At 58.5% G+C, this 27,538-nt stretch overlaps 1 protein-coding gene across 1 annotated transcript in view; it reads right to left on the bottom strand.

Moving 5' to 3' along the window:
* The window catches only part of EPHA8 (EPH receptor A8), a 30,359-nt gene extending 6,940 nt beyond the window's left edge, over window positions 1-23,419 (bottom strand). The window contains exons 1-7 of the mRNA XM_042997041.1: window positions 23,363-23,419; window positions 16,095-16,758; window positions 8,854-9,009; window positions 6,522-6,857; window positions 2,210-2,334; window positions 1,970-2,132; window positions 649-742 (exon numbers count right to left, since the gene is read on the bottom strand). Of these exons, the coding sequence (XP_042852975.1) occupies window positions 649-742; window positions 1,970-2,132; window positions 2,210-2,334; window positions 6,522-6,857; window positions 8,854-9,009; window positions 16,095-16,692 (1,472 nt within the window). The 5' untranslated portion in view covers window positions 16,693-16,758; window positions 23,363-23,419. The remainder of the gene's footprint in view (window positions 1-648; window positions 743-1,969; window positions 2,133-2,209; window positions 2,335-6,521; window positions 6,858-8,853; window positions 9,010-16,094; window positions 16,759-23,362) is intronic.
* Between the last annotated feature and the right edge of the window lie 4,119 nt (window positions 23,420-27,538).

The raw sequence follows: 27,538 nt of genomic DNA, 5'->3' as shown, positions 1-27,538 counted from the left end.
AAATAGGACAATGCTTCCAATTCTCACTGCCTGTGACAGGAAGTACACAAGCGTCTCATCGCTACCTCCCTCTGCGATGGAGTCAGAGAGAGAACGACGGCTTCGGTTTTGGCAGACCTGGGGTCCCGTCCCAGCTCTGACATCTACTTGGTGGAAGAGGCCTAACGTCTCTGGTCCCCAACTAGCTCCCCTGCAACACAAGACCAGGATCTCCACATCACAGGCTTAAACAAGGTGGTCACCCGAAGTGATGTCCACCCCATGGACTGCATGGGAGCGCAATTCCAAGCCAGGGGCCCTGATAAGGTCCCTCGGGAAAGACGGACCTGGGTGAACAGGGAACAGAGGAGGGTCCGGGACAAGCCCGGGGTCCTCTAGCCTTTCGAGGTTGTTCAGAGACGAGGGGCTAGCAGAGAGGAAGAAGGGCAGGCCAGAGAGGCGGACAGAAAATGGGGGATGTGCGGGGCATGCGGGGGAGGGGGGCGGGTAGCGGGCAAGACAAAGTGAAGGAGGAAAGAAGAGCAGGTTTATATGAGGAACCTGCCCGCAGGCGCAAGGGGAACGCTGGCTTGGTGGGGCTCGGCACAGGCTGGAGACACAGGGCTCCAGAGGAGGGGCTTGGGGTGGTTGGGGGCAGGGACCACACACCTCTTTTTGCAGATAAGCAGGAGCAGAAGCACCACCAGACCCGTGATGAGCGTCAGGCAGATCCAGACAATGGTCCTGGTGTCATAGCGGGGCCCTGCAGAGGAGGAAAGCGGGGTGGGGCACCAGCCTCTCAGGCCCGGGGGTCTGGTGGCTCTTCCGGGCTCGGTGGGCAGCGTCCTCAGCTGTGAGTCAGCCCAGAGTCCGGTCACAGGCCACCTCCCCCTCTGCCCCCACCCTCCGCTAAGCTTCCCTTTCAAGACCCTGCTCACCCATGCTTCCTGGCTTCCTGCCCCGGTGCCACCACTTCCTGGGGCTCTGTGAGCCGCAGAGAATCACTAGACTTGTCTGAGCCTCAGTTTCCTCAGCTGTAACGGGCCTGTCCTGCCTGATAGTCAAACAGTTAACAAAGCCGAATGTGCTGAGAGGTGCGGGTTTCGCTCCCAATTACAGGGCAATCCCAGGGTCATCTTGTGTTTAGACAAGAAAGGTGTGGCTCAGAGAACTCAGGGAACTTACTCAGGGTCACACAGTAAATGGGACCGAGCCAGGCAGGATTCCTATCCGGCACAGGAGTGCCAAGGCAGTGCCAGTGGAAGGGGGTCATGAACTCAGCCTTGAACCTTTCTATCCCAGTACCACCCTGCGGAGGGTACCCGAGTGTAGAGCTGAGAAAGGACCCCAAGCAGCTGGAGACAGGGGCAGGGCGTTTCCAAGCCTGAAGGTGCCTCAGAATCACCCTGAGGGCTTACTAAACGCTGCATGGCTGGGCCTTTACCCCAGGGTTTCTGATTCAGAAGGTCTGGGGTGGGGCCTGAGAACCAGCATTTCCAGTACCTTCCGGGTGATGCTGCTGCTGATCCCAGACTACGCTGTGGGCACCACTGTTCTGGAGGCTGGGGGCAGGAGGATACTGCGGAAGGGGCACAGAACTCGTCCCCAGACCGACCAGGCTTTAATCCTGCCTTGCTGGGTGACCTCGGACGATTCATTTTACTGCTTTGATCCTCATTTTCCTCATCTGTGAAACGGGGATGTGGATAACGGCAACGCACTAGAGGGCCTCTGGGACGGTTATAAGGTGACCGTGCTGGCAAAGGGCGCCATGGCGCCTGCACGTCACACCGATACTCAGGAAAAGCCAGTGGCAGGTGGGCCGTGATCAGCTCTGTCCCTTCGGGCAAGTAACCTCCCTTCTCTGAGCCTCAGGCTTTCACCTGTGAAAATGCCAACCCAGCACAGGCACCCGCTCAGCACATCCCCTTCCTCTCACCCCCCACGGCCCCTGGCCTGGCCCAGCTCCCTCGTCCTCCCCTGCACTCACGGGGTTTCCCGGTCTCCACCTCCATGGCCTGGCTGAAGCGGCCGCAGCCTGCAGAGGTGCGGGCTCGGACCTGGAACATGTAGCGGGTGCCCGGCTTGAGGCCCGACACGGTGGCCCTGGTGGTGACGGCCTTGAGGGTGGAGTAGCTCTGCATCTCCTTGTCCTGCCCAAGAGAGGGGTGGTCGGCCAAGGGTCCTCCCGCCTGCTTCCCCTCCCCCCTCCTCCCTTCCCTGCTGGTACCTTCTCGTAGTACTTGATCTCATACTCCAGGATGATGCCATTGGGTTGCTCTGGCTCCTGCCACAGCAGGGAGACGCTGGTCTGGCCCGCCCGCTCCTGGCGGATCACCACCACCTGGGACGGGGCTGGGGGCGGGAGGCCAGCCTCGGTCAGATGGGAGGGTGGGTGATAATGGAGCCCGGCCTCTGTCCCAGGGACCCTGGTTTGGGCCATGTTCACCTTGCCGACAGTCCTGCCCCGGCCCTAGGCCGCCCGGCATCCTCCAATCCTCCTAGCAAATCACCGGCTGCCGCTCTGGTCGGTCACCCGGGGGGCACAGCCTGGTTTCGGTCCAGGGGTCTAGGAAGCTGGGGTTGGCCTGACCCAGAGGAGGCCTGACTAGTCCAGCTTTCACTGCCTCCACCTCCCCGCTGGCCAGGCCCATCCACTGGCAGCGTGCTGGAGCCCCGCCAGCCTCATCCAGCAGACACCCTCATCCACGTGGGGCCCCACCACCCGATGCCTCCCACCCCGAGCCCAAGGCCTGGAGTGGAGCAGGATCTCAGGGGGAGATCCTGAGGAGGAAGAAGAAAAGGAGAAGGAAGGGAGGGGCAGGACGGAAGGAACCAGCGTCCTCACCGCCTGGACTTGGAGAGTGTGACTACAGCAGTTCTGACACTCAGGGGAAGGACCTGAGCTGAGCCCATCTGAGCTCAAGCATTCCCATGTCACACTAGGTCCCCAGTGCACCCCCGTTACTCACTGACTGAGCCTTTCAGTCCCTCCCTCCCTCCTGCGTTCGGCGCAGTTACCCCTGATGTGAGTCTGCTGGGAAGTACCAGATACAGACCCCACGGCAGCCAAGCTGACTCTCGGCCCCACACCCCCAGGGTCCCCCGGCTGCCCCCGGCTGCCCCCCACGCCCAGTTCTTGCTCCCTATCAGGGCATCCTGTCTCCCCGGAGCTCCCTGAAGGCAGGGACTACGCACAGCAGGTGGCCAATAAATATTGCTGGGTGGCTTTGACGTGACAAATTAAGAAGTCCAGAGTGAAGTTGGGAGAGCGTGGCACAGGGGGCCCCCCACCAGCCTGGGAATCAGGCCTGGGTTCACAACCCGGCCTTCTCTTGCTGGCTGGGACCGATACCATCGGGGGGGGGGGGCACTTTCCCCAACCAGAAAGAGAAGCTAGAAGCAGCACCAGCCAGGAGGAGGTGAAGATCAGATAAGACCATCGTGGTGCCAGCAGTATGTGGGCGCCTCTTAAAAACCAAAGAACTTCCAAGGCCAGAGGTCCCGTGTGAGTGGAGCAGACACAGGGGGACAGAGCGCAGAGGTGGAAGGAAAACAGGGTGGGGTCACCTGAGGGCTCCAGGAGGAGGTGGCTGCCGAGAAGACAGAGTGGGAGGGAGGGGGGGAAGGGGAGAGGATAGAGGGAGGAGGGAGGGGGAGAGGGAGGAGAGACGGGGAGGGGCCAGCATTCTGTGAGGCTAGACCTCACCCATTTGCTCAGGGCTGTTGTCTGCCCTGGCCCCCTCGGGATTTCCTGAATGCCTTCCCCACATGCCTTGTGGTCAGCTAGGACCTGGGGTTCCTGTAGTGACCACGGCAGCCCTCGAGGAGCTTACGATCTATGACAGAGGCAGAAAGCAAGAAGGTAAACCGACATGCAGTCACAGGTTGGTGAAGTGCCATGAGGGACAGAAGAAGGCACTGCGTGTGATGGAGGGAACGTTGTGTGCAGGGGCCAGGTGGAGTCAGGCCATTTTAGCTGGGGGTGGTCAGAGTGGGCCTCCCCAAGGCAGGGGTGACAGTGGAACTGAGGACTGAAGGAGCCAGCCACTGGACATCACAGGGAGGGGCCTGTCGCTCAGAAAGAGAGGTAAAGCCAAGGCCCAGGGCAGGGCAGGGCAGGGGGAAGCCAGGGTGGCTGCAAGAGAGGGAGCTGGGTAAAAGTGGGCAGGTGAGGCTGGAGAGGTGGGTAGGGTGGGTGGCATGGGTGTCCCTCGGCCCTGGGAGGATCTGAATGGGATCTGAGCTCAGGCTGAAGCTGGTAAAGGGTTCGTGTATGACCGGGCCTCGCTTACATTTGGAAAGCTCATTCAGGACGCAGTGTGAGAAGGCGTCACGGGGCGAGGGGAAGGGGGCCCCTGTGGTTGCCCACACAGCACACGCCGGGGGTGTGGACAGTGCTGTGGACTGAATTGTGTCCCCCTCCCAAATTCATATATTGCAGCCTTAACCCCCAACCTGGTAGTCTTTGTACGTAGGGTCTTAGGGAGATAATTAGGTACAGAGGGGGTCACGCAGGTGAGACTCTCATGATGGGATCAGTGCCTTTATAAGAAAAGACACCAGACACTTCTCTCTTTCTCTGCCTTGGAGGACACAGCAAGAAGGCAGCTGTCCACAAGCCGGGAAGAGGGTTCTCACTAGAAACCAAACTGGCCAGCATCTTGATCTTGGACTTCCAGCCTCAAGAACCGTGAGCAAAAACCTCCAGGGTTTAAGCCCCCAACCTACGGTACTTTGTTACGACGGCCTGAGCTGAGTAAGGCAGATGCACTGGAAGGACTCTGAGGGGGCGGCGGTCACCTGAAGTGAGGCCCAGTGGGGCCGGCGGGTGGTGGAGGAGGGAGGGAGGGAAGGAGAGTCAGGCTGACAACGGGGTGTGGGGCTCCAGCATCCCCCTGAACAGTGGTGCCGTGTCCTGAGACGGGGGGCCTCTGGGAGGTGCAGGTCTGGGGGTGCTGTGTGGCTAAAACACATCCAAGTGGGGGGCGGGAGTGGGCAGCTAGGCCTCAGGGGAGAGGTCCAGGCTGGTACATTTGGGGGATGTCAGCCTGAGAGCGGATTCCAAGCCACGGGCCCCGATAAGATCACTCGGAAAAGATGGACCTGGCTGAACAGGGGAGGGAGGAGGGTCTGGGACAAGCCCAGGGTCCTTCCAGCCTTTTGAGGTTGTTTGGGGAAGAGGGGCTGGCAGGATGGACAAGGGCAGGCCAGACAGGTGAACAGAAGATGGGGGATGTGCAGGGCTTGGGGGCAAGACGCAAGTGTTCCACCAATGAGAAAAGAACAGGGAGAGAAGTCCCTGCGGCGTGTGGCCCGGTGGGGGCACTGGACTTCAGGGGCCAGGTGGGGAAAGATGCCTGATTGGAGCCGCCCAAAGAGGCTCACCGAGAGAGGACGCAGACAGCTCTTTCAGGAAGGTTTCCTGGGAACAGAAATGGTCTGGGGGCTGGAAGGGAGCGTGGCTTCAAGGGAGGGTTTCTCTTTTAACGATGGAGCGTACTGATGGTGTCGGGAATGCCCCTGGGTTCTACCCCACCTGCACCCCGGCCGGCCAGCCACCTGCCCCAGTGTCCCTGGAGACCAGTGGCCGAGGGCAGGGCCCCACGCACCAGGCACACAGGCCTATTCCCCACTGTGTCGCCAGCCCCGAGCACAGAGCTGGGCATTCGGTGCGTGCCCCACAAATGCCGGTTGGAAGAGGGTCTCTTGAATGGACAAAGCCTGGCATCAGGGAGGGGGTGCCCTGGGCTCACCGTTGGATCTCCCGTTTCACTTGGGTGCGAGGCAGACCTGGGTTTGAATCCTGCCTCTGCCACTTCCTGTGGGGGTGACACAGAGCCTCAGACTCCTCCTCGGTGACATGGTGAGAATAGTGACTGCTGGACCAGGCCTGCGTGGTGTTGGGGGGAGACGGGGTCGGGGCCACGGTGGGCTTAGATGTGTGCTGGGGTGGCCGTTAATGGAGAAGCTACTGTGGTGGGCTCTTGGGCCGGGCTGTCACTTGACAGGCAGGACTCACCAGAATTTGGAAAGGGAGGGGCTCCAGGGGCTAAAATCAGCCCGGCAACTGTCTAGACACACAGAGATAAATGGCTGTTGTCCAAACCAGTGCAACCAAATCCCTCCCAGGGGCAGCAGTGGCAGGTGTTCTGGAAAATGATAATCAGAGTGATTTTATTTTTTAATGACATTTATTGAGCAGGTACCTTGGGCCAGGTGCTGGGCTCGGAGTTTTCATTTCTCTCACTTAAGCCCCCAAATAGGACCTGAGGCACGTACAGAGGCAGAGAGAAAGCTCTGGAACCCAGGCCTACGATGGCCGTGGAGGCCCGTCTCTGACCTTGTCGGATTCCTCCCACCTACGGGGCAGGATCTACTTTTCTAAGGGTGTGGAGAGCCTGCAACTCCCAGTCCTGGGGAGGAAGGCAGGGCCAGGAGGGGCAGGCACTTGCCCGAAACACCACCGCGTACGGGGCGGTGCTCCGATCCTGCGAGGGCCAGGGGCCAGGGAAGCCGGGGCACGGAGCATCTCCGCCTACCTGCCTGGTTCGTGGTGATGTTGACAACAGCCGCCCGGCGGGGCTCGGGGCTCAGGTCGGACACGCCGTTGACGGCCTCGATCCAGAAGGAGTAGTTCATGTGAGCCAGCAGATTGGCCACCAGCAGGCTGGCCCGCACCAGGCTTGTCTGCTGGGGCACGAAGCGGGTGCCACTCCCACACGTCTCGCAGTGGCCCAACGCCCAGGGGCAGCGGCGGCACACGGCGTTGTAGGTGATGTCGTTGCGGCCGCCTGGGTCCAGGGGTGGGGCCCACTCCAGGGTCACGGATGTCCCATTCACGCTGGAGATCAGGTTCACCGGTGCCGAGGGCGGCCCTGGGGAGGAGAGAACGGCAGGCGGCCGTGGTGGGAACCCCCTGCCCTGTCCTGCCACAGGACCTACAGGGATCGAGGTTTGCGTTTCCCAGCGTTTTCATGCAGAGCAGGTGGAGAGACTGACAACCCTGGGGGGGGGGGGGGGGGGGGGAGGGGCCCACAGCAGCCACCCTGGGGGCGGGTGCGAAATGCCTCTGTCATTTGCCTGCCGCATTTCACTCCTTCACCCTGCGCTGGACGTGAAACACAGACCGCTGAGCACCGCTTGGGCGTAAAATGGAGGCTCCAGGAAGCCCAGGGGAGGTCTCTGCAGCAGTGTGTGTCCAGAGCCCCAGTCTGGGAAGCGCAGAGGTTTTGGAGAGAAAGGTGGGGCTGGGGTAGGCTCCTGGGGGCGGGGATTCGAGTCTGGAGGGACTGGGGGTGCTGAGGGGGGTGGGCCCTGGGGCTCAGAATTTCAAGCCTCAGCATCTCAGGCGGAGACTCTCAGATCTCAAGAAAATAGAAGAGTAGAATCTCAAAATCATAGAGAATAGTAGAATCTGAAGGGTGCGGAATACTAAAAGCTTAGTCTTTTACAGTCGTAAGATTTCTAGAACCTGAGGGCACTGAATTGTGGATTTGGAGAAAAACTGGAGTCCGGCTAGCTGAGAACAAGTGTCCGTGACCTAGAGCTGGGATCACTTTGCCTGCAAAGCCCATGGTAGGCACCACATCGCTCAGCCATCCTTTCTGTATCGGCAGGTCCCATGTGGGGAAAATGCATGGGTCTGGGCAGGACAGTGGACGGAGGGAGGGAGGGACAAAGTGTGTGTGTGTGTGTGTGTGTGTGTGTATGTGTGTGTGCACGCCATGTACAGGGAGCCCGGGAGCCGGGTGTGGTGGAGGTGGGGGGAGGGGGAGACTGGAGACTGACTGGGGGGCAAAACCAGTGAGAAGTGCCCCTCACTCCACCTCAAGAGACCAGCACTGGCAAATGGGGTAGGCTGAGCTGGCTGCCACGCCTCCCAGCCGGGATGTGAGAGGTCCCTTCCGGCCAGGAGAGGAGGCGATGAAGGAGCCCCCGCCGGCAGCACGCAGAACGCCCAGGCACACAGCCCTGCAGGCGCGGTGTCAGAGCCCCTCGGAGTCCCCTCAGGTGCACAGGGCATGAGCACACGCAACCACGCCCTCTCCGGGCACACGCGCCTCCCCTGCTGGGCCACGTGCGCACACGCTGGGCTCACAAGGCACATTCGTCCAAGTTCTGCGGGGACCTGGGAATCCCCTACAGGGACCCACATGTGCACACGCACCCCTCAGAGTCCTTTATGTACGTGGGCACGAGACTCTCACGCTCGCGCCCAGGCACACAAACACTATGCGGGCCCCTTACGGGAGCAGCTGTCGACACAGACACACACAGTGTTCTGATCGCTGCCGGCCTCCCAGGGCACACCCAGAATCAGACACACGCATGCCACATCCAAGCAGGCGGCCACACATAGTTCCTATACACACTCACCCCACACCCCACACCCACTAAGGCAGCTCAGGCAGTCCGTCGAGGACAGCAGTGGTTAGGGGGCTCCTCTGACGGGCCCTTGTTTCACGGGAACCCCCTGGCTCGCCCACCCCAGCTCCCAGGGCAGCAGTATCACTGCCGGATCAGAAGATGACCCAAAACGCCTGGTACCGGGCGGGGCATGAGTCCAGCTCTCTTCTACTCCCCGAAGCAAAGAGGAAAGACTGAGGGAGGGAAGGAAGGAAGGAAGGAAGGATTTCCCTGTAGAGATGGCAGGTGACATGTGACAAGAAGTAGGGACCTCAGAGAGGTCAAAGCCACCACAGAGGAGTCAGTCGGAGTCACCCCCCCTACCCCAGACTGGCCCCTGGCCCAAGAGAGCCACCTGTCCCTGCCTCACCCACAGAGCACTGACTGGGTCCCTGGAGTCCTGGGAGCATGCGGTCCTGGCCCGGTCTTGATCTCCAGGATGCTGGGGCTCGGGGTGGTACTCACGGGTGCAGGCTGCAGATGGTGGGTCCAGGGCCGCACGGTAGTAGCTGAGGTCACAGTGGCAGGCCTGGGCAGCGGGGGCTGCAGAGTGGCTGTGGGGAGGGCAGCGGGCGCAGAGCTGGTCCCCAGGGGCCGACTTGTAGAAGCCCAGCTCACAGGCTGCGGAGGACAAGGCGGCTTCAGGTGAGCCAGCCGGGCCACCCTGGCAGGCCTCGGGGCAGCTTTCCCTCTGACCCAAGGCTTCCAGTGGGATATCCCGAGGGACACGGGTGTAGCCCTTCAGCATCACCAGGTCCTACCCTCATCTGCAGATGGAGGGACCGAAGCGCAGAGAGAGGGCCTGTGACTTACACAGGGTTGCACAGCTAGTCGGGGGCAGAACTGAGGCTGGGACCCCGATACCTGAGTCCCGGCCCCGAAGTCGGCACAGGAAAGAGCCTCGTCAAACCAGAGTCACGTCTCCTGCTGCGGCCCTTCCCACCCAGGCCTGTCTCCAGCCTGAATCTGTCCATCACCGGACACCGGGCCCTGAGTGAGACACTGCCTCGGGTGTGGGGGTCAGGAGGCTCAGCATCCAAGGGTTGGGGTTGGGACTTGGGTAGGAACGAAAGCTGGAAGGGAATGGGGCGGGTGGGAATGTGACTGGAAAAGAGACCCAGGTGATAGGACCCCTATAAAAATATAGATTCCAGGCCCCACCACGGCCAGCCAGTTAGAAGAGCCAGGCGTGGGGCCTGGGGATCTGTTTTCCAAGGTCCCCAAGCAATGCTGACTGTCCAGGACTCGCAGGCTCCCGCCCCTCCCAGAGCCTGTCACCGTGACCGGGACTGACCAGTCTTGTACATGACCTTCTCCCCGGCCTCCGCCACACCTGCTTCATCTCTCACCTGGATGACCCAGCCTCCAGCCTTGCCTCCCCAGTCCCCAGTCCCAGCTGCCAGTGTGACTGCCATTCATTCTGCCCTCACAGAGCCAGCACCTTGGAGTGTGGTAAACGAGGCCGTGATCATTGCCAGGAAGGAAATAAAGCGGGTGAGGTGGCAAAGGGCAAATTGTGCGAGGAGCTACTTTCTCAGGGAAGGAAATGGTATTTGAATCGTGTCTAAGCAGTAAGAAGTTGTCAGCCACACAGGGAGCGGGGGTATTCTACGTTATGGAACTCCCTGAAACGACACCTGACTTGGTCACTGCCGGTTCACACCCTCACGGCCTAACAATAAAGCGTGGCAGGCACAGCCCTCCCGCAGCCTCCTCCAGTGTCACCTCTCACTCGCCATCCACAGGCCAAACTAAAGGACCGGCCACTCCCCACACCCAGCAGGTTGTTTCCTGCCTCGGGGCCTTTGCACGTGCTATGCCTTCTTCCTGGGATGGCTTGTCCTTTTTGTCCACCTGTCAAACTCTCAAGATTTATCTTCCTGTCCCTTGGAACGAAGCCTTTCTCCACACCTCCACGTGTATGCACACACACACATATGCAGGTGCGTAGAAACAACTCCTCCCTGCCCCACTTCTGCAGTCCCTGCTCAGTATCGCCACCGATAACACTATGGCTGTACTCGTGTATCGGTACGTCTGGCCCTCCTCCTAAACCGGAAGCTGCTTGTGGGCAGCTCCTGGTGAACAAGGGCAGGGCTGCCCTATTCATCTCAAACTTCCTAGAGTCTGGCTCGGAGCAGAAGCGGTCAGCGCCACGTTTTCAAAGTGAGCTAATCCCGCCGTGATCTGCTCTGCAGCAGGGAGGGATCCCGGGAGTTCAAGGAGGACCAAATGCCACCTAGCCGGGTGGTCCTCAGCTGTACCACGGACCTGACCTCCTTTGCAACAGGGACCACCGGGAAGTTCACTGTGTATTATAACAGCTAAAATCAAGTTAATTTGTAAAATGCTGCAGGCTTGAGAGAAGACCCGGCATCGGGAGAAATGATACCGCTTCCCAGACTCAGAGGGGGTGGAGCCAGAAGGGGCTCACAGGTTGGAGAGTTGGGGAACGTGTGCCTCAGTTTTGAGACTTCTTCCCTCCCCCCTGGAGAGACCCACGAGGGCTCAGGGCTCCCTGGGAGCTCCGGGTTTTGGGGCTCCTAGCTGACACACTGTGATCTCACCTCCTCCTCCTAGAAGCCCTCCGGGAGACAAAGCCCTGGGGCACAGCCTAGGAGCCTTCCTCCAGGCCCAGGAATGGGGCAGAGGAAGGTTTTGCGCTTCATCGGCAAACAGCCTGTTGTTGAGCTGAATGACAGTGACCCATGTCGGCTAGCAGTTTGGGGACCATTCGCTCATTCCTCCCCTCATTTATTCCTTCACCCACATTTATTGAGATTCTACCATGGAGCCGAGATACGAAGAGTCGGTCCTGCTCTCAATGTGCCGTCGGAGCAGTGAGAGGCACACAGCACACGTATGGTGACACCCTGGGGTGATTCATGGCATAAAGCAAGCACAGCACGACAGCCTGCGGGTCTTGAGCCCCTGGCCGTTCAGAGTCCATCTGGTTCTTGTCAGTTAAGAGCGGAAACTTGGAAGCAGGCTGCCTGGGCTCCTCTTCTGCTCTAGGCGAAGGGACGCTAGGCAGCCTGCTGGGCCTCAGTTTCTTCATCTGTAAAACGGGGATAATAATAGTCCCCCACCTCCCAGGGCTGTTGTGAGGATGGCATGAGCAAATGCATGTGAATTCATGTCAGGACAGCGCCCGGCACTTATCACGATGCTACGTGGCTGCCATTAGTACATCTGTTTGGCAGAGAGGAAACCGGCGGAGTGCCTTGCTCTAGGCTCCTCGCTGGGCCAGAACGCAAACCCAGGACCGGGACTTAGAGATGGCCTGGCCATTCTGCCGCTCACCGATGGGCGGTTCTCACGCGCTCTGCTAATACCCATATGGCTGTAACGTGTCAGAGCCAGATTAATCCGCGCAATGAAAATAAAATAATCTTTAATAAGAATACTAATCACCAGGCCTCGGGGAGCCCGGAGACCTGGAGGCAGAGCCGGGAATTAATGGCCGAGACAGATGGAGCGGCCCTGGGCAGGGGCCCGGCCCCGCCCGGCGACCCAGGGTGCTTCCGGAGTCTGCGTGGCCCGCGTGTCGGCCGGGAGCCAGGCGGGGCTGCTGCCCCTGCCGAGGGCACCTTGCCCAGGCCGCCTGTCAGGCCGGCAGCTGCCTGAGGCCCCACCACCTCTCCCCTCTCCCCCGCCAAGAGCCTGAGATTTGACAAATAAGGCGTCTGCCGGTGGATGACCAAAGGAAATTAATTCTAAATCAGATTTTAAACACAGTCAGGAAGGCAAAAGAGCTCGTCGCTCACGCTCCCCCTCCGAAACGAGACGCTCTGATATTTATAGAAAAATGATTAGGGCCTCGGAGGGTGGTTTGTATTCTGCGTCCAGGTGACGGGAAGGACGGCAACCAGGACTTCAGACTCGGGGCTGCTGCTCTGCTGGGTGATGTTCTGAGAGGTCTCTCCCCTTCCTGGCGGGGAGGGGGCTGCAGCCAGCTGTGGGGGGGTGGGGCCTGGGTCTGGAACTGTGTTATGAGGGGACCGCTCTGCTCAAGGAGTTGGGAGATCTGGGATGCAATCACACCCCTAGCTGTGTGCCCTTGGTCCAGTCACACCACCTCTCTGGGCCTCCATTTCCCCACTGGCAGACTGGACGAGCTCCGCCTGGCTCTGACGTTCTTCTGTGGGTCTCTGAGGCCTGAGGGGTCTCGGTGAGGCCTCAAAGAGCCGGGCGACCGGCTTGGTCCCTTTCCCATGGGCTTTCACTGTCTTCTCTGTCAAACTGAGTGCTTCCCGGCCACTTCTGAGGAGAGCGGTGAGGGTGAAACCAGGGGGAAGGGAGGCCGGGAGGGAGGCCATTGCCGTGGGCCGGCCCCTGCTGCAGGCCTCAGCTCTGGATCCCCTCCTTTTGCTAGAAGGAAGGTGGAGGGTTCAGGCTGGGCAGGCGGGGACCCCAGGGCCCAGCCTTCCTCCTCAACAGTTTGCTCAGAGACAATAGTCCGATGGAGAAGCCAGGGGCCCACGGTCCTCAGGGAGTCCCACGCAGGTGGATCGGCGGTGGAGGGGAGCCGCAGCTTTGAGAGGACAACTCAAGCGGCCCAGAAGGGCACCCCCAGTCTGTTCCCAGCTCCTGCTTGGCCCCCCAGCCTCCTCACTCTCAGGGTACCCACCCAAGGAGGGATGAGGATGGGGACTGCTGGCAGGGCCTCGCATGGGGGGGGGGGGCTCAGTTTCAGACCCACGTTGCTTCTTCAAAGGAGGTTACACAGACCATCACAGAAACCCGCGACAGGAGTGAACGAAGTCTCTCCCCGTGCCACCTACCACCGGCATCCCGTCCCCAAACCTCACTGCCTGCCGTGCGTTAGGAATTAATATTTTTTATAAAACCTGTAATTATCTCGCAACTGGCATAATTATGTTGTATTGTGATTTAGATGTAAAATTCGAAACGTGCCGCCATTGCCTAACCCTGCTTTGACATTTCTTTGTTGTTTTTTATTAATGTGCCAGTGCTGCCAGGAAATGAGACTGGCCTCGGCCTCTCCCAGCCCTGGGACGGTCCTGCTGCTCAGGACTTGGGAGCTTCTTTTTTTTAATTTTTTTTTATTTTTATTTTTGAGAGAGAACAGAGCTATGAACGGAGGAAGGACAGAGAGAGAGGGGGACACAGAATCCAAAGCAGGCTCCAGGCTCCGAGCTGTCAGCACAGAGCCTGATGCGGGGCTCGAACTCACAAACTGAGATCATGACCTGAGCTGAAGTCAGACACTCAACCGACTGAGCCACCCAGGCGCCCCGGGACTTGGGAGCTTCTACCAGGAGTCCTGCCCTTGACTCGCTGTGGGACCTTGGGCAAAACACTCCCTCTCTGGGCTACACTCCCCACCCCTGTCAAACAAGGGGGCTGGAGCAGCACCGGAGACCCCCGATCCCCCAGTCAGGAAGACCAGTCTCCCTCCCACGAGCAAGTGTGTCCCACGGCACGCTGGACAGACAAGGGTCTTACTTGCACCAGAGTGGGGGCCAGCGGCTGACCTTGAGCAGGTATCCGCTGAGCAGCTGGCCTGATTATTATGGCCTGTGCTATGCCAGTTCCTAACTGCTCTGATGTTACCCCAGAGAGGAGGGCGGTGGGGTCTGGCAGAAGGCTCTAGGGACAGAGGGAGCAGCTGAGGGCTCTGGAGGGAGCCAGCCTGGGATCAGAGCCCTACTCTGTGACTTAGGTGGAAGGGGCTCAGTTTGCTGCATCTGTAAGATGGGGAGACACGACCTCACTCAGAGGACTTTTGTAAGCATGAGAAAGTCTGTGAACTCCCCGGCTGCACGGACTCCCTGTGCCGAAACCCCCGTGCCTGGGCCACACTAGATGCTCAACAAAATGAGTAACTGCCGTGAGGAGTAAGAAGCGCTCATTCACGTGGCAAACGTTCAACAAACTGTCGCTAAGGGACTTCATTATCCGCACCAGAACGAGGGGATGTTGGAAGCCAGCTCAGGCAGGGAGAGCGCTGGTGCTGGGCCAGGCATAGGTTACGCACCTACACATGGCTCCGAGCAAGACAGACCTGACTCAGGCCCCAGCTCTACCTGTCACCAGCCGAGAGGCCTATGCAGCGACACTACCTCTTAAGCCTCAGTTTTCCCATCCGTAAAATGGAATGGTAATACCCGCCTTGCTACAGTGAGCCAATGAACTGATGTGTGAGCATCCCTTTGTGAGCTGTAAAGGCAACGGGGGTGTTTGTTATTGTAATTACCCAGTGGGAAGTTGAGAAGCACAGGGATAGCTGTGATAGGAGCCAGGAGAGGCTGGGAGCCTGGGAGCCTGAGAGCCAACTAGGCCACAGGTGATAGAACAAGTCCAGAAACAGGCAAATGTCACAGAAGGTGCTTTGGGGGTTAGGGTTCTGGAGAAGCAAAGACTCACAGCAGTTGGGAGTGCGAAGAAGGACTTCTTAAGGAAACCAGAGCCCCCCGAGAGGGGCTGGAAAGGGCCTAGTGGCTGCACGGGAGATCCTGATCCCACAGAACTACCTTGAGCATCACCTGAAATTGTCAGCCTGTGCCCTCCTCAGTCCTGTGAGCACTAAGGGGCCCTGCCTGCCTGCTGGGGCAAAGGGATGGGCCCCGTCCCAATTCCTATCTGGGGCCAGGCCCTAGTCTCTCTGCTCCCTGCACAGGAACCTCCTCCTTCCCCAGGAGAACCAGTGGTCCCAACAGCAGGCTTCACTATGCTCTGAGTGGCTGAGCTGCCGTGTGCCCAGCCCCCGGGGAGGCCAAGGAAGGGCAGAGGGCAACCAGGAGGAGACCAGTACAGCTGGGTCACCAGCTGTCTGTCCAGCCGACTCTCCCGGTGACCCGGGTGCTTGGGATGCCTCGTGACACTGCCCCCAGAGGGGCACAGTGGAAGCGTGAGGCACGTCCACGCAGCCTGGGGTGTGGGTCCTGCTCTCAGTCTCTGGCGTGGGAACCCCAGCAGCATGCTCATGGGGAGACAGGTGCCACGCTGCTGCCTTCTCCGCCTTCCCCTTCACAAGGACCTTGGCTGTCCCCTCCCACAGGTCCCTGGGTAAGATCCCCCTCCCCCCCAAACACCGGCAGGCTGGTCCAGGTGCCCCAGTGACACGCCCAACCTAGAGAGTACCCCCTGGGTGCCCCAGACTGCACTCATTCACCCACGGACTGGTTCCACTTCCCTCCACTCCGTACAAGTTTGGCGGTTTTAAGCACAGACTCGGGTGCCAGACTTCTGGGTTCAAGTCACAGCTCTGCCACTCCCGCGCTGTGTGCCCCCGGGCAAGTTCCTCTGCCTCTCTGTGCCTCCGTCTCCTTGTCTATGAAACCAGGATAAGAGTAGCTTCTATGTCACAGGGGAGGCCCGGAGACTAAATGAGTTAATATGTGAAAAGTGCCTAAAACGATGCCCGACGCACGTGAGCTCCTAGAATCGTTCCCTCGCACAGGTATGTGCCCGAGCACACGGGCGTGCTTAGACGTACCCCTCCACGGCGCCCACAGAGGGCGCCACCCGGCTGCGGCGTGCCTGCCTCCGTTCTCTCTGCCCTGCTCCCACGCACACGCTCCCACGCACGCAGGCGGCCTGGTGTATTCGCTGACCCACGAACCCTGGAGGGTCACCCATCTTCCCAGGTGCTGAGCTCGCCGCCCGGATCCCTGCCGACCGCCACGGCCCCCACGCCCCGCCCGGACTGAGCCCACGTGCCCCCCGCGTGGCGCACTCACCCACGCAGGCGTCCCGCCGCTCCTCGTAGCCAGCGCTGCACACGCACTTGCCAATGGGCACCAGCCACTCGCCCTCGGCGCTGCAGTACATCTTGGGCGTGTCCCGCTCCTCAGAGTGCCGCACGCACTGGCCCCGCACCTCCACCAGCGAGGACGAGTCGGCCCCCGTCACCGCCTCCGAGAAGGCAGCCAGGTTGCGCACCATGGTGGGGCACTTCTTGTAGTAGATGCGGAGAGACAGGATGGCGAGGCACGCGCCGATGTCCTGGAAGGCCAGATAGAAGCCGCGCTTGCTGAGGGGGCCCACGCCGCGCACCTCCGTGTTGAGCTTGAGGCGCCGCACGCCCAGGTCGGCCCCCGTGAAGCTCTCGTCGGCCGCAATGGTGTCGATCTTGAGGAACTTGCTCTCCTGCGTGCTGGCGCCCAGGTCACGGTCCGACTCCAGGTAGTAGAGGTTGAAGGTCTCCTTGCAGGTGCCCAGCACGCCGGGCATGCTGTTGCAGTCACGCAGGGTGAACTTGATCTCGGCGTAGACCCGCCGGGCACCGTCGCGGGGCACCCAGCTCGTGCGCAGCCAGTTGTTCTGGTTGGGGCTCATGACGTTGCACACCTGGTACGTGTGGATGGGCTGGAAAGACTCGTCCACCTCGTTGATGGAGTCCCACTGCGGGCAGAGAGAGCACAGCGCTGACTCGAGAGGCAGCACCTCGCCCTCTCCTGCCGGTCGCCCCGGCCAGGTGCCACATGCAACATGCATGGCCCCGGGGGCATCCTGGGGAAGAAGATGGAACTTGGGTCTCTGCCCTTGGGTTGCTGACCTCCTACTGGACTGTCACAGACGTCAGGCACTCTAGAGAGCTCCACATCCTTCTGGGAAAGCGTGTTTTGCTGCATTGGAGCAAAGACAGGCTCAGACGTGTGAGCCACATGTCTGAGGTCACCCGGCTGGTGACCGGTGGAGCCAGCACTGGAATTGATGCCAAAGCTACAAAATCCAACCTTGTTTCTACATGGTGACTCCAAACACTCCCGGAGGTGGGGGGGAGTTTGGGGGTATTCTGTTTGAGTGATTCAGGGAGCCCACGGGTCCAGTTTCCCTATCAGTCGCCAGAGGGATCTTTCTAATTCGTGAACCTGACTATGCCTCAGATCCTTGAGAAAGGGAGTACTAGGATGTGGGGACATTGAACGTGGTGGTTTCTGGGCCAGGCGCTAGCCAGGTTATCAGTGATTCAGAAATAAATCAGACACAATCAACAGAGCGAAAGGCAACAGCCCTGCGCATCACGTGTCTGATAAGGGATTAATATCCAGAATATATAAAGAACTCCTACAACTCAACAACAAAGAACCAAACAGCCCAATTTAAAAAATGGGCAAAGGACTTGAATAGACGTTTCTCCAAAGAATATATACAGATGGTCAAATACTACATGGAAAGATGCTCACCATCCCTAATCATGAGGGTAAATACAAATCAAAACCACAATGCAATACCACTCCACACACACACACACACACTAGGATGGCTACTATCAAAACAACAGAAAATAACGAATGTAGGTGAGGATGTGGAGAAACTGGAGCCCCTGTGCCCTGTTGGTGGGAAAGTAAAATGGTGCAGCCACGGTGGAAAACAGTATGGAGGTTCCTCGGCAAGTCAAAAACAGAACTACCCTACGGTCCAACAACTCTACTTCTGGGAATATATACACAAAAGAATCGAAGGCAGCGTCTCAAACAAATACTTACACACTCATGTTCACAGCAGCATTATTCACAACAGCCAAAAGGTAGAAATGACCCAAATGGGTCCATCGTTGGATGAATGGGTAAACAAAATGCAGTATATCCAAACAATGGGATATTATTCGGCCTTGAAAAGGAAGGAAAGCCAGATGCATGCTACGACATGGGTGAACCTTGAGGATATTCTACAAAGTGAAATAAGCCGGTGAAAGAACATATATTTTATGATTCCACTTATACGAGGCACTTAGATCCACGGAAACAGAAAATGGAATGGTGGTTGTCAGGGGCCGGGGGGGCTGGGGAACGGGAGGCTGGTGTTTCATGCGGACAGAGTTTCAGTTTGGTAAGATGAAAGTTCTGGAGATGGATGGTGGTGATGGTCACACGACACAGTGAATGTACTTAATGCCACTGAATTGTACACTTAAAAAGCGGTTAGAATGTGGTTCGGAAATTTTATGTTATGTGTATCTCACCACAATTGGTTTTTTAAACCCAGTTCAACGGCTTCATTAAATTTTTTTTTTTAATGTTTTAGAGAGAGAGTGAACGGGGGGACGGGGCAGAGGGAGAGAGAGAGAGAGAGAGAGAAATCCCAAGCAGGCTCCACACTTAGAGCCTACGCGGGGCTCGATCTCACAACCCTGGGATCATGACCAGAGCCGAAGTCAAGAGTCAGACGCTCAACCAGTTGACCCACCCAGGTGCCCCTACCACAACTTTTTTAAAAACAAGGAAAGCAACATGCCAGAAATACTCCCTCCCCTTGACCGTCTCACAGCGCATCAGACAAGGTGGTTGGGCGCCCTATGCCAAAGACGTTGGGCATCCAGAGGGGGGTGGAACTTCCTGCAGGCTGAAGCAGGAAGCTCTTGCAGGGGGAGTATGAGCAATGTCCCTCGAGCACCAAATAGCCCAGTTTGGACACAGAAGATTCACCTCCAAGATCCAGTGTTGACAAATGAGCCAGGAGCCAAGAGATCAAGACCTCTTGGTCTCTAACCAGCTGTGTGACCTCGGGCAAGCTCCCATTCCTCTCTGGGCCCCAGCTTCCTCAACTGCAGAATGCTGGTTGGCCAGAAGCAGTTATTGTGGGCTGAGTTCAGTGGACTCCTGATGGCCCCAAGGAAGGGCTGGGGGCTGAAGGCAGATGGAGGGGAGGGGCTCCGGGTCCCTGCCTTGGCTCGGCCAGAGATGCAATGCCTTGCTGTCCTTTCTCGGGCCTCTATGGGCAGTTGCCCTTGAACTAGAGATCCTCTTACTTAAGGGGGGTGGGAGGTAAAAACTGCTCCTCGTGACGTTCTGAGAATCTGTGGGGCTCTGAGTAATTCACGAGGGTTGGAGTGGGGCCTCGGGGGTCTGAAGTCTGACAAAAGCCCCTCCATCTCTCCTTGTCTTGGCCAGCCACGTGGTCTCTACCCTCAGTGCCCACCCGCGTAAAATGGGGCTCAGGCAGGCCCGCCTCAGTGAGGCTCGAGAGGACGAAAGACGTAGGCTGCCAAGTGCTTTGGCTTGGGCCTGGCCCAGCAAGGCACCAGAGGAACAGCACTCCTACAACGCCGACCCAGCAGCATCTTCCTAGCCCACCGGCGCCTGCCTCCGGGCCCCCTGGGGAAGAGGTCCGCGGTGTGCCAGCCTCACCCGAGAGTTGATGCCTCCTACACCCCCTACCCCTACAGGGCCCCCCTGTGCCCCCCACCGCAGCCAGGGCCTCTGGGCAGCGTGGTGTCACATCTGGGGTTAAAGTCATTGTCACAATTAACGGAGCACCAAAGAGCCAGCCAGCTGCTCCCTGTCCGTTTCCTGCCGGGAACCTGGATAAATTAATCAGCTCCATCTGAGTCCGCTCCAGCCGCCCTACCGGTGCCGATGGCCTGGCCTTGCCCTGCCGGCCCCAGGGGCTGCCGCAGACACCCAGAGAGGCACGAATTCCTGGAGGCTGGTGCAAGGACGGAATGAGCCCTGTTCTCCACCCCGGCACCGGCCCCCACCCCTGCTCTGCAACTCCGTCCTCTGTCTGGAACAGAATGCCCTGGACCAGCTGTGCAGCCCTGGGCACATCACCTCCCCTCTCTGAAGCTTGCGCTCCGGTGAAATTGGCGGGGAGGGGCCGATTCCAGCCCCTCCCACCTACTCCAGGGGACCAGGTGAGACAACAGAACGTGACTTTCATCCCAGGGCAGCATCACCGGTTAATTCACCAGAAGAGGGGGAGTGCGTCCCAACGTGTGGAGGGAGGGGCACATCCTGATTAAGAGTCTGGGTCCTGGGGCCAGACTCCCCCCAACCTTAGCAGAGTTGCTTAACTTCTCAGGGCTTCCGATTTCTCACCAGGAAATGTCCCTTTCATGCATCCTCATTGATGGCAACTGCGATCATCCCCGTGTTATAAACGGGGAGGTGGAGGCGAGGTAAGTGACTTGCCTGAGTCACACTGATTAAAGGCAGCAGCGTAACGGCTCATCCAAGACCCAGACTCTTGGCTCCTAGGCCGTGCAGCCTTGCCTGACAATCTGGTCATTTTGCTGACGCTGGAGACAGCCCTGGATGACCCTTGTTCCCAGGCTATTTAGGAAACTTCAGAATCAGAGGGGTGCCTGGAACACAAGGACCACGTCCACAGGCTCCCTAGCCAGCTGGGCAGGAGAATCACCTGGAAAGTTTATGAAACAAAAGATTCCCAGGCACCTCCCCAGACCCCCTGGATGCAGGGATCTGTATGCCTCACCTGCTAGCCTGGAACAGGCTCGACATCCAGAGTTTGGGACCCAGGGATCTCACCCAGCCTTCCTTCCTCTCTGGACAAGCCCATTCTCCAGGTCCCATAAAGGTGGAAGGTGGCCCCTGGCTGAGCAGACAACGCTGGATTGCCTCCCACCCCCTCACAATGAGGACACAGACCAAAGAGAACACCAGGGACTCAGCACAGGCTCCGGGCCAGAGAGACTGGAGTTTGAGCCCACCATTTGGAACCTGCCTGATGGTGGACAAATTATTTCTTGCTGCTCTGAGCCTCAGTTTCCTCATCCGTGAAATGGGGTGGCTGTACCTACTCACAGGATGGGTTGTGGGGATTACGAGATAATGTCTGTGAATTATTCAGAGCTATGTGAATATACGTTATTTGTTCTAACTCCTAAACAAGTAAGGTAACTCTGAGCCGTGCTTTAGAGCATTCTGCAAGCACACAAGCCTTAGATTTCCAGAAAATCATCGACAAGTCTGGTCATGCTCCCCACCTGCTTAAAACCTTTACAATTCCTTGTTACTCTAAAAACCAAGTCCTAAGTTCTGAGTAGGACAGAGGGACAGAGACCCCCAGAGCCAACCTGGGGCCAGGCCCACTCCTTCCTGGCTGCTGAGTCTCAGGGGAAATGCTGACCCAGCCATCAGCCAGGCAGTCACCCACTCAAAGGTCGGCCCCCCGCCACTGGCAGAGCTGGCCCACTTTATCAAGCCCTTTCTCACCCATGCTCACCCCTGGGAGACAGCCATCTGGGGGCACACACAGAGGAGCATTCCACAAAGAGAGACTGAGGCCCAGGGAGGTACAGAGATACCCCAAAGACCCAGCCTTTACCCTCAGGCAGGGCTGACCTGCTCTGGCAGAAAGGAGTTCCCTCCTGGTTCTTAGGCCCCTGTGGCCTGCCTGAGAAGCTCCCCGAAGCCTGCTGCATGGGGGCTGATGACAATGGACTCAGCTTACTGCTGCCAGGACACGAAACCTCCAGGGAGAGAAGAGGGGGGCTCTGGCCTGACCCCAGCCACAGGCCACAAATGACCCGGACGAAAACACCACCCTGGGGTGCCTGTGTGGCTCAACGGGGTAAGTGTCCAACTCTCGATCTCAGGGTCATGAGTTCAAGCCCCGAGCTGGGCTCCACACTGGACATGAAACCTACTTAAAACAAACTAAAACCCTATCACTTGAAACCTACTTAAATAAACAAAAACCCTACCCCAAAGTGAAGACATACCCCTACTCCCTTCATGAACACTAACTCTTGACATCAACATCGCCCTCATCATCATTAATATCATTCCCCTCATCTCCAGAGCCGCGGAAGCCAGTGTTCATGAAACAAGTCATGCGTACTCGATGTGCCTGTGTCTATGGCGGGGATGTGAGGGTGCGTTTCTGAGCACCCTTGCAGGAGGACACGTATGTGACATGCAACTGACACACACTAATAACGATGACAGTGCCCAGTGAGGGCACACCATGTGCCAGGCACGGTGCCCAGACCAGGTGTCACCTCCCCTCACCCTTGCAGCAAACCCCATGACACTGTCACAGGCACATCCCTTCCAACAGCTGGGGAACTGGGACTCAGGGAGTGAAGTGGTGACCACCAGGGCCACCCGTTTGTCGATGGCAGAATCGGGCCTCTGCCAGGCTCACGGGTTCACTTTGGCTTGACTGCCCTGCTCACCCTGGGATCTGGATAAGACACGTGGAGGGACGGGGACGGTGCAGCGTTGTCCCTGGACACCCTGAGGTTACCGCGCCAGCTCCCCGGGAAGATGGGAGGGGCCCCCTGCCTGAGAGCACACAACCCAAAGAGACCTGATGGGCTCAGCCCAGGGTCACCGTGGAGGCCATATGGGCCTGGGGGTTTGGCCACAGTGGGTTCTAGCAGTGCCATCCAGATGATTCTTTTTAAAAAATTTTTTTTTTCAACATTTTTTATTTATTTTTGGGACAGAGAGAGACAGAGCATGAACGGGGGAGGGGCAGAGAGAGAGGGAGACACAGAATCGGAAACAGGCTCCAGGCTCCGAGCCATCAGCCCAGAGCCTGACGCGGGGCTCGAACTCACGGACCGCGAGATCGTGACCTGGCTGAAGTCGGACGCTTAACCGACTGCGCCACCCAGGCGCCCCCATCCAGATGATTCTGACAGAAGAGAGAGGCAGGTGGGGGGGTCCAGGGGTCTGGACAGCTCCTGGCGAGGACGGGGCGTGAGAGGCATGAAAGGCCTGGCTGGGGCCCTTTCCTGGCCGCTCCTGGCCATTGGCACGTCCCCGGCGACCCTGGGCCCAGTTGTGGCATGTGACTCTGTAGGCCCAGACCCCAGATATAAGGATCCCACACTTGGGGCCTTACACTTAAGGACTGGCAGCCCAGCACCAGATGGTTCTGTAATCCCAAGGGTCTGCACACAGGAAAGGAAGGAAGGTAGGAAGATGGGAGGAAAGTAGGAAGGTAGGAAAGCAGGAAGGCAGAAAGGTGGGAGGGTAGGAATGAATGCATAGTGGATGGATGGAAGGGAGGAAGGAAGGGAGGGAGGGAGGGAGGGAGGGAGGAAAAAAGGGAGGGAGGGAGGAAGGAAGGAAGGGAGGGAGGAAGAAGGAAAGAATCAGCAGCTCTGTTTCTAACTGCTGTGTGGCCTTGGGTAAGTCCTTTCCCCTCTCTGGGCATCTGCTTCCTTTTGATCTATCTGATGATAAGACTGTGAGTCAGAGCCTTTCTCTGCTCATAGAGGATGACGCTGGCCCCACTGCCTATCACCTACCCCATGAGCCGGATACGTGAGCCAGCCCCAGTCTCCATGGATGGTTGATGTGTCCAGCAAGTTCACTGTAAAACAGGAGACAAGAAAGCATCAGCCCCTGGGACACCCTTCCCCTGTCCCACAGAGCAGCCCCACCTGGCCATACGGGTCTTCACTCAGGCCAGCCCACACCAGCTCTGTGTCTGTGGTCTTTCTCATTTCCCTTCTCCTTCAAGGCTCGGTTCGAGTTGTCCCTCTTGCCCGAAGCCTCCTTCCACCACCTCGGCCAAACCCCCAGAACGCAAGCTGCCCCAAGCGCTGGGTTTCCCTGGTTGGTGATGCAGCGGGATGGTTAAGAGACGGGCTCGGGAGTCCAGGAGGCCCGGGCCAGAATCCCAGCCTTGCCACTTTAGGAGCTGTGTGTCCCTGAACAAGTCCCTGCCCCTCCCTGAGCCCCAGGTTCCTCCTGTGAAAAATGGGCGTGACAGTGGATCCTGTCTTACAGGGTGTTGTAAGGGACAACCTGATCCCCGTCTCTCTCGTGGGACACGACAGCATCCAAAAGCACCCACCAACATTCACACTCTGCGGTCATTTGTCCCACAGGAGGACTGGCCCCGGCTTTGCAATCACCACCGTCTCGCTGGAGATGCCTGGCACCTAATAAGTCCTCCGTGCACGTCTGATGCGAAGAGATTGGGAGGAGTAAGAGCGGCCCCTCGGCACCTACTATGTGCCGAGCTCTGCGAGGGGCGCTTTGGACGCCTCCTCTGTGACCTGCACAACTGCGGAGAGGTGCTGATTCTTATCTCTTTACCAATGAGAACACGGAGCCTCGGGGAAGTTCGGGAACATGCTTGGAGCCCCACAGGCGGAGCCGGCAGGGCTGGTGTTCAGAGCACCTGCCGAGGCAACCGCAGACAGCGCCCCCAGCCCTGGCAGGACCCTTGAGCAGTCACCGCGGTTGAGAAAGGAGTGCTGGCCCGGAAGACGAGTCTATTCTAAGCCAGATCCTCCAAGGGGAACCTGCAAAGCCTCCACAACACAACAGAGAAGAGCTTGCCTTTGGAACCAGACACTGCTGGGCTCATCTCTCAATGCAGCTACACAGTAGCAGGTGACCTTCACTTCTCTGACCCTCAATTTCCTCCTCTGTAAAATGGGGATAATAATACCCAGTGCTGACAGAGGGTAAACTGTGGAGCCCGGAGTCAATGCCTTATTAACGCGAATTCCCTTTCCCGAAGTCCTGCCCCTCCCGCCTCTCTCCTTGGACCTCAGACCTACCCATTCACTTTGAGGTGAGGAAGCGGCACTAACCTGTTCAGAAATCAGGGTTTGAATCTCAAATGCTGTGTGCCCTGGGTAAGTCCCTTCCCCTCTCTGGGCCCCTGCTTCCTTTGATCTATCTGGTGATGACTGTTCGGAGGGCTTTGGGTTCCACCTCCCCACGGCTTTCCATTTCGCTCTCTCTTCCCACGCACCCCCTCTCCCAGCCTTCGATCATGGGCTTCCAACTAGGCTGGCTGGGCCACGTTACAGAGGGTTAAAGCTGGGGCCCTCCTGGAACTTTTCTGCAGGGAGGCTGGGTGTCCTTCTGCCTGTGATTTGCATAGCTCTGCGCCTGCCCCTCAAAGATGGAGACAAGTGTCTTCAGGAAATGCTGGAGTGAGGATGCTCTCTCTTATTTGCTGATTTTCTCCCTCCTCTTACCCTCCCACCCCATTGTCAGAGCCCCCAGAGGGAAGGCCGGCTGGAGAGAGAGCTCGGAGAACGAGGGTCGGGCCTCTGCCCGCCTCCCTGGGTCCCCAGGGGTCAGGTGGGATCAGGCCACGGAGCCAGCGTCCGCAGAGGGATCTCCCCTCCCCAAGCCGGCCCCACGCCAGGGGCGCAGGCAGAGAGAAGCCCTCCCGCCTCCTTCCCTTCCTCTCAGGCAATGGAGAGAAAACTGGGTCAGGCAAGCTCTCTCCTCCTGCTGGCTGGTGGGAGGGGGAGGGGGCCGCACTGCAGTTTCCCCCAGACTAGCAGAGCCTAGTCTGGGGAGATGACGGGGCCGGGGACCCGGGGGCTCCCCCATTCCAACCCACATTCCAGATGGGGTCTTGGAGCCGGAGGGCCCTTTCTCCAGCTTCCCCTGAATGCAGCTCAGACCTGCCCCGACCCAGGGGCAATCAGAACAAATGTCCACCACTCAGACTCCTCCCCGCTGGAGGGTCCTGACTCTCAGGGTGGGTGGGTGTCTGCAGACCCTGCTTTCCAGACCCCTCCCACCCCAGGAAGCCTCACCACATTTGCTGCGGATTCTTGATCAGCCAGCCAGGGGGCTCAGATAATCCAAAGAGAAGTCAAAAGTCGATTCTATCGGATTCAGGAAGAGCTATAGGATTCCAGGGCTGCTTGTTGTGACTCCTTCCAGAAGCTTCCCTGACCCTGCCCTCCTCTCCTCTCCCTTTGTGCCCCTCCTCCCTACCTCACACACCCTCCTAGGGGGGTCCGGGGGTGGGGTGGGAATGCAGGATGTCTGTCCAGGAAAGCTCCAGGCCCACCGGAGGTTTCTTCAGACTGGAGAGAATTCCAGTATGAGGCCCACCTGGCCCAGGCCTGAGTCCCCTTGGAAATGCAGACCCTTCTGGTCACCAGGCCTGGGCTCCCTCCTGCCTCTTGCACTGCTGGCCTATGGGTCTGTGTGACATCTGTGAAGTCAGTTCTTCTCTCTGGGCCCGGTCTCCGCATTTGCCAATGGGAGGACTGAACTCACCATCTCTCAGGGCCTTCAGGGAACTGAATCACTTAACCCCTCTGTGCTCAGTTTCCTCATCTGCAAGATGTCTATGGGCATCCCTCTTGGGCCTACCCGCCTGGGCTGTTCTGGGAGATCAAACGGGTCCCTCTCCTGCTCTGAGAAGCACAGATAATTCCTAAGCCTTTCCTGTTCCACTGTGGAAGGCATTATGCGATTTCTTTTTTTCTCCAGCACTGTCACCTTCCCCCATTCCATTTCGCTGAGACTAATACTTAAATTGATTTACATTCCCTGAGGACGCGGTGCATGATGGTGAGGCTGGAGAATTCGGGTGGCCAGGGGATGTCAGCCAGGCTGTGAACGCCTCGGTGATCACCCCAAAGTGGTGGATAATCCACACCAGAGAGTGATAAGGGGCTATGAGCCTGGTGGGGCCTGGGGGGCATCTCTGCAGGTGCAGGGCCCTCCTCTCCCCTGGCAGGAACCTGGCGTAGGGGCACTTGGCCAGGCTGGGGCACTGCCACCTTTGCAAGAGCCCAGCTGGGAATAGACGCCCCTCCCGGAGCTCCAACAGTCTCCCTTGCCAGTCCTGGCACTGTACCAGCCCAGGGATGATCCCAGGAGGGACTCGTGTCCTTCCGGAGGAAGGACTGTCCTTCGTGGAACCTACGCCTCAGGCCGTCCAACCTGCGTGGCTGCCCTCCGCCCCACCGTGGGTACCCTGCTGCATTGACTGGATGGCATGCACTGGCCCCTGGACAATGCCTAGCCCTGTCCTAGACAAAGACTTCTCTCCTGCCTCTCTTTGTGGACCTTGTCTCTTCCCCAACTGCTGCCCCTCCCCTGGACATGTCCTCTCTCTCAGGCCAGTGGCCTGCCTTCGGCAGGTGAGCCTGTTCAAAGTCACCTCTGCAGGGGGACTCTGGGGTTTGCCAGCCTGCAATTCTGGAAGGTGCTGCCTCCTTCCTGGAGAAGATAATGGAAGAGAGGAGTTGAGCGTGTACTGCCCAAAGCCCAGAGCCCGGATCCCAGATGTGGACCCCTCGGCATCTACTGATGAGAAACTGTTCCCCTCCCTCCAACCCAAACCTGGGAAAACTGTCTTCTCAGGTCATAGCTCCGAGAGCCCCCAGGCCCTTCTGCCCCAATGCCGCCCTCCTCCTGGCTCACAGGCCTGACCCTCACTCAGTTCTCTTCTGGTGTCCCAGGAACCTGCACCTCATCACTAGCCGCCCAGCTGGCCCTGCTCTGCCTGCCACCTCGCCTCTTAGCTCCCTTGCTATGGTCCCTGCTCCCTACGTGGTCCCTTTTTCACTGGAGACTGTAAGTTTATCTGTGGGTGCATTTATATGTACATATGCATTTCTGTGGGCATAACTGCAGGTTTGAGGGTCCTCTTAATACGTGGTATCTGCCCAAAATGTGCATATTTTCATGTGCGTGCATCTGTCCCC

This window comes from Panthera tigris, chromosome C1, assembly GCF_018350195.1.
Source record: "Panthera tigris isolate Pti1 chromosome C1, P.tigris_Pti1_mat1.1, whole genome shotgun sequence".
Classification (NCBI taxonomy): Eukaryota; Metazoa; Chordata; class Mammalia; order Carnivora; family Felidae; genus Panthera; species Panthera tigris.
Note: the sequence above shows the minus strand (reverse complement) of the source record. Positions and strands in the feature narration are given on the sequence as shown.